At 43.3% G+C, this 6,186-nt stretch overlaps 1 protein-coding gene across 1 annotated transcript; it reads left to right on the top strand.

Moving 5' to 3' along the window:
• The first annotated feature begins 2,352 nt into the window (after positions 1–2,352).
• On the top strand, positions 2,353–5,229 carry LOC108121830 (uncharacterized). The gene is made up of 6 exons (XM_017236128.2): positions 2,353–2,428; positions 2,790–3,000; positions 3,970–4,044; positions 4,121–4,529; positions 4,613–4,749; positions 4,811–5,229. Exons 2-6 carry the CDS (start codon positions 2,793–2,795, stop codon positions 5,128–5,130), a joined length of 1,149 nt encoding a protein of 382 aa, XP_017091617.2. The 5' UTR covers positions 2,353–2,428; positions 2,790–2,792; the 3' UTR covers positions 5,131–5,229.
• Positions 5,230–6,186: the final 957 nt, after the last annotated feature.

The following is a 6,186-nucleotide window of genomic DNA, read 5'->3' as shown; positions in this document are numbered from 1 at the left end:
CAGTGCGTCGATTGATTCGTCACTTTAGTTAGTCCAATTAGTTCCAACGAAAATCATGTACTTTACTTATCTATTTCGCATAAAATCAAGCGAAAGAATAACTAATGTTAAAAATGAAAGAAACAAAACTAATTATTAATATTATTGAAGACCTAGATAAGTTGAATTTGTTTTTATTATTGTACCGTTTTCGATTGTACCTTGTATATGGTTGAGAGTGAGCAGGAACCTGCTTAGTTTGTTAATTGGCCCTGAGATGTGTGAGCAGTGTGCGGAAGCAACTAAATTGTGTTAGAATTAGTAAAATTTTAGTGGAATTTTCTGATGTAATTAATAAAAAAAAAGTACCAAAGAAATATCAAAGTTTTGCCTATTTCTTTTCAGGTTTTTAATCTATACAGTAAGTACAACTGTTTATCTTAAGAGGCAAGCAAAAAAGGAATGCTAACCTCGGGCTGAGCCCAATTAATATACCCATGCGGGTATAATATTTATTATAAAACCAATTTATTAGAATACAAACCATAGAAAAAGTCCCAAGCTTCTATCTTCAAAAATACGAAAGTTGTAAACATAAAACACACTTAAAAATGCGATTTCCCCCTATATTTTCCACAGTGATGGCTATATCTTCCCCAATTCTCATCCGATTCCCAAGCGGAGTACCTTAAACGATTTCTAAATCGATTCTCCACCATTCTGCTTTAAAATCCTGAGACAAAATATTTTTCACATTTTTCGTCCCTTTTTGGTGATGGGTCCCCTGAAAATGAGGTTTTCTCCTATAGGGTCCACAGTGATGGCTATATTTTCCCCAATTCTTAACAGATTCCCAAGCGGAGTATCTTAAACGATTTCTAAATCGATTCTCCACCATTCTGCTTTAAAATCCTGAGACAAAATATTTTTCAGATTTTTCGTCCATTTTTCATGGTGAAAATGTGGGATCCCTTGAAAATGTGGTTTTCCCCTATATGGCCCACAGTGATGGCTACATCTTCCCCAATTCTCATCCGATTCCCAAGCGGAGTACCTTAAACGATTTCTAAATCGATTCTCCACCATTCTGCTTTAAAATCCTGAGACAAAATATTTTTCAGATTTTTCGTCCTTTTTTGGTGATGGGTCCCCTGAAAATGAGGTTTTCTCCTATAGGGTCCACAGTGATGGCTATATTTTCCCCAATTCTTAACCGATTCCCAAGCGGAGTACCTTAAACGATTTCTATATCGATTCTCCACCATTCTGCTTTAAAATCCTGAGACAAAATATTTTTCAGATTTTTCGTCCATTTTTCATGATGAAAATGTGGGATCCCTTGAAAATGTGGTTTTCCCCTATATAGCCCACAGTGATGGCTACATCTTCCCCAATTCTCATCCGATTCCCAAGCGGAGTACCTTAAACGATTTCTAAATCGATTCTCCACCATTCTGCTTTAAAATCCTGAGACAAAATATTTTTTAGATTTTTCGTCCCTTTTTGGTGATGGGTCCCCTGAAAATGAGGTTTTCTCCTATAGGGTCCACAGTGATGGCTATATTTTCCCCAATTCTTAACCGATTCCCAAGCGGAGTACCTTAAACGATTTCTAAATCGGTTCTCCACCATTCTGCTTTAAAATCCTGAGACAAAATATTTTTCAGATTTTTCGTCCATTTTTCATGATGAAAATGTGGGATCTCTTGAAAATTGGGTTTTCTCCTATATGGCCCACAGTGATGGCTACATCTTCCCCAATTCTCATCCGATTCTCAAGCGGAGTATCTTAAACGATTTCTGGATCGCTTCTCCACCATCTTGCATCAAAATCCTGAGACAAAATATTTTTTAGATTTTTTGTCCATTTTTCGTGATGGGATCCCCTGAAAATTGGGTTTTCCCCTATATGGCCCACAGTGATGGCTATATCTTCCCCATTTCTCATCCGATTCTCAAGCGGATTATCTTTAACGATTTCTGGATCGATTCTCCACCATTCTGCATTAAAATCCTGAGACAAAATATTTTTTAGATTTTTTGTCCGTTTTTCGTGATGGGATCCCTTGAAAATGGGGTTTTCCTCAATATGGCCCACAGTGATGGCTATATCTTCCTTATTTATTTAACATACTCTTCATATGAATTTTGAATTACCCCTGTTAGGTTATTTAAGTGTTCAAATATTTAAAGTTTTAATATATGTCTACCCCTCTAAAGAGAACGCATTTATTTTTGGTCTTCTGATAATAAATATTATTCTCTTGAATTCGATCACAGCTCTATTGGGAACCGTTCTCTCAAGCATTCTCTTCTCTAACATTCGCATTGCTGGAGGTAGAAATAAATAAAAATTCAGCAGCTCTTGGGGGCAGTTTAGTGATAGCTCCGACCCGAGCACGTTGTCTGATTTGTGTTGCTTGGTCGCTTTATCAATTTAATTGTCAAAGTGAGTGCGGTTATTGACTTTTTTCATTTGAATCTGTGGTTTGTTGTTTGGCCAATTGAATCGAACTCTTAAACATAATTGAGCTGAAGTGTAGAGATCGAATGTCAAGTGTTTTTATAATGGTTCGATTATATAATCTTGCCACATTCCAATGTCCATGTGTCTTGCCTTAAGAGCAGAGCTGCCTCAATGGTCTGGCCGCCATATCAGGCGTAATGAAAGCCACTGCAACTGACGTGTCTCTATATAAATGAGTGCCCGATTCAATTGGGAACTGACCGTAAACAAGGCAAATCAACATGGCCCACCTTATGCTAATACCCAAGCTAATCAACTTGCAACCCACATTGCCCACCCACAGAACATGTCCCACTCCGTTGTTGACCTCCGCTCGGACACTGTTAGTCAGCCCACGGCCCAGATGCGGGCCCGGATGGCCAACGCCGTGGTCGGGGATGATGTATACGGCGAGGATCCCACCGTCAACGAACTGGAGTCGCGGACAGCGTCCATTTTCGGCAAGGAGGCCGGCGTCTTTGTGCCCAGCGGCACCATGGGAAATCTACTAGCAAGTGAGTGGCAAGATACAGGGTAGGCGCATAAATAAACCTGGCTCGGGGCAGCTCATTTTCGGTGGGTAGCAGTTCATTTTGAGCTGCCTGGCTGCCTGGCTGCCAGTTTGGGCGGGGGAATCGCTTATGTTTATTAGTTTAAAGTGAGGCCAGTCTCAGATTACAAAAGGCAAGGTGGAAAGGTGAGCCAACAGAAAAATAAAGGAGAGTCGCCGTGAAACAAGAAAGCAGGGCTCATATCATGCATCAGGTACATTATCGTAAAGGCTAAGGGCGCCCATAAACATAACATTAATTTTTATAGACTTTAATATTAGACGTGGACGTGTTCTGGGGGCATTCAATGTCGAGCAAAGAAAGGACTAAGGATAGCCCGAGGAGCAGGCAGTACGAAGCTAAAGGAGCAGCCAGCACCTTCGGGCATCGCAATCTCAAGTAATTTATGCATTCGTTCAAATTAATATTTCTAATGGAATTTGAAGTTTGGATTTCATTCAGAGGAGAAAGTGCACTTATACTGACGATGGTGCTAATTTTTCACGAGGGTTCCTCATTGAAATGCGGCAATGAAAAGTAAAATGAGTGAGCCCGATAATGCTTGATGCAAGATTAATGAATAATAAGAAAAAATGAGAATGTGATTATCGTGCTGTCAGATTAATTCATTTTCAACGGAAGATTTTAGAGTCCACTTACGTTTACAAAACAAAATAAAACCATTAATCAAATTTTGTTGCTGAACGCCTTATCTTAACAAGTGTTTGAACACTCCAGTCCAATCAAAAACAAATTAAATTTTTAAGTTGACCACCTGTCTGGGATTTATGGCAGTTTTTTGGGTATTCAGGTTCAACTTTAATTCATTTATATAGAAGATGAATTGTATGTTTTGGGAGTGTGTATATTTGGCGGTTAGATCCTTGATTTCCCTTCTAAAGCCTCAAGAGCTTCCTTTCCTAATCCCCACAGTCATGGTTCACTGCCACCGTCGCGGCACAGAGGCCCTCGTCGGCGATTTATCGCACATCTTTCTCTACGAGCAAGGTGAGAACAGCAAATAGAAAACAACTAACCGCACACTCGTCGCTGACTGGGAGGCATCTTCATTAATCACCTTTAGGTGGAGCCTCGCACCTGGCCGGCGTCCAATTAGCCACGCTGAAGAACGCGCAGGACGGCACTTTCAGTCTGGAGGAGCTGCGTCGCCGTATCCGGCACGAGGACCAACACGAACCCATCACCTCACTGGTGGTGGTGGAGAACACCCATAATATATGCGGTGGCAAGGTGGTGCCACTGGCCTTCCTGGACGAACTGGCTGCCCTGGTGCGCAAGCCAGGCGTGGGCACCGGCTCCGCCCGCATCGCCCTCCACATGGACGGGGCGCGAGTGTTCAACGCGGCTGCTGCCTTGGGCGTCAGCGTGGAGCGCATCTGTCGGGACTTTGACTCCGTTTCTATTTGCTTCAGCAAGGGCTTATCGGCCCCGGTGGGATCGGTATTGGTTGGCTCCAAGGAATTCATTGCAGAGTGAGTTTTGGACCCCACAGTGGTCATTAGGTCTGTATTTTCCCTTCTGTACTCTAAAACATTTCCTGCCTCTCCTGACACAGGGCTCGTCGCTTGCGAAAGGCCTTAGGTGGCGGCATGCGTCAGGTGGGTGTCCTGGCGGTGGCCGGACTGGTGGCTCTGGACGAGGTGGTACCATTGCTGGGCAAAGATCACGAACGCACCAAGAAAATCGCCAAAGGCATGTAAAAGTCTACCTAATTATCCTTTACCGCCTCCATCATTGTTGATTTTTCCCACAGCCATTTTTGAACTCCAAAGCCCCAACATTACCGTGGAATTGGACACAGTGCAGAGCAACATATTGCTGGTAGAGATCACCCAGCATAAGCTGGAGGCCAGTGAGTTTGCCAATCGCCTGGGTACCGTAGAGCCTGAGGAGTTGGCCGCCGGAGTGACTGACAAAAATGGAGCTGGAATCGTGGTAAAGGCTTCTGCTCGAGACTGGGCCTTTGCCCGGCTGGTGCTTTACCACCAAGTTGACGATGAGCAGGTGGAGTTGGCCATCCGGAAGCTGAAGTACGTCATCGGTCAGTACGATAAACTCTGGCCCCGGGCCTAAAGCGAAGCGTTTCTCCTTTGAATATTAGTATAAAGACAAACACAATTAGATTTCGAGTTTTTTGTCGTTTAATTAAAGAGGACGAGGAAGCAAAGAAAAGTTTAAATTTGTATTATTGCCTCTTGAGTGGTTCCGAGCTGCGTTTACATTCACGCATGACCGGTCACTGTTCCATCAGTGAAGCTCCAAGTTCCAAAGATCTCCCATCTCCTGTTCGCCAGTTTTAAATCCCCATTCCAACGGCCATCTAATTTTCCTTGTGTGTCTGCATGAGTGCCCGGCTGAATGAAATAATAAAATTATTTTTAAAATATTATTGTCAATCCGGCGATGTGCTCATCGATTTAAAAGCCTGCGCGCATCTTTAGTCCTTGCTGTCGGACATTTGTGATTTATAAGCAAACTTATCGCAGGCGAATGCGGAATGCGCTCACGATGATTACGTTATGGCCGGACCGAAGGACCTTGGTCCTTTCCGTACAATGGATTAGAGAGCCGGAGCTCTTTTCGGGCTGAGTGAATGGCATCAATAAGAGGCGGGATTTCCGAACGGAGCTCCTTTTGTCCCTGCGCCCCGAGAGCGGCATTGAAATGTTATATTTTATAAATTATGCTCCGCCAAATGAAACGAAATTCAATTAGAGAAATTGCTGAAGCATTTGATAAATTGAAATTGAATTGACTTGGCCAAAGTTGCTCTTTGTCTGCCTGCCCACCGGCCTGTCAGCCAGGAGCCGGGGCTTGGGTTGTCCTTCACAGATCCTGGACCGGATTAATGTATAACGAAAGTCATCTGCCCAAATGGCAAGTAATTATATGAGTTTTTCAGCATTTTTGATCGACCCGGGGCCTGGGCTGCACTTGATTTGTCGTTAAATTTAACTTTTGCCTGAAAGTATGCAATGCGGCCATTAAAGTGCCACTTCCTCCACGTCCCCCCACCAAAAGCACACACGCGAGCTTTGCGAGAGCGAGAGTCGAAAGAGTGGGGCCCATCTATAAATAGCTGCCAGACATTCGACGCCGGACGGGTGTGAAAATGTGTGTTTGCGGTAT

This window comes from Drosophila bipectinata, chromosome 3R (assembly GCF_030179905.1).
Source record: "Drosophila bipectinata strain 14024-0381.07 chromosome 3R, DbipHiC1v2, whole genome shotgun sequence".
NCBI lineage: Eukaryota > Metazoa > Arthropoda > Insecta > Diptera > Drosophilidae > Drosophila > Drosophila bipectinata.
The sequence above is the reverse complement of the archived record's forward strand: the minus strand, read 5'-3'. Positions and strand labels throughout refer to the sequence as shown.

What these genes read in the sequence shown, in the direction of transcription:
- LOC108121830 (XM_017236128.2), top strand. Translation starts at nt 2,793, where the DNA reads ATGTCCCACTCCGTTGTTGACCTCCGCTCGGACACTGTTAGTCAGCCC. An exon ending in CATCTTTCTCTACGAGCAAG is followed by an intron (nt 4,045 to 4,120) that starts GTGAGAACAGCA and finishes AATCACCTTTAG; the next exon opens with GTGGAGCCTCGCACCTGGCC. An exon ending in CACCAAGAAAATCGCCAAAG is followed by an intron (nt 4,750 to 4,810) that starts GCATGTAAAAGT and finishes TTTTTCCCACAG; the next exon opens with CCATTTTTGAACTCCAAAGC.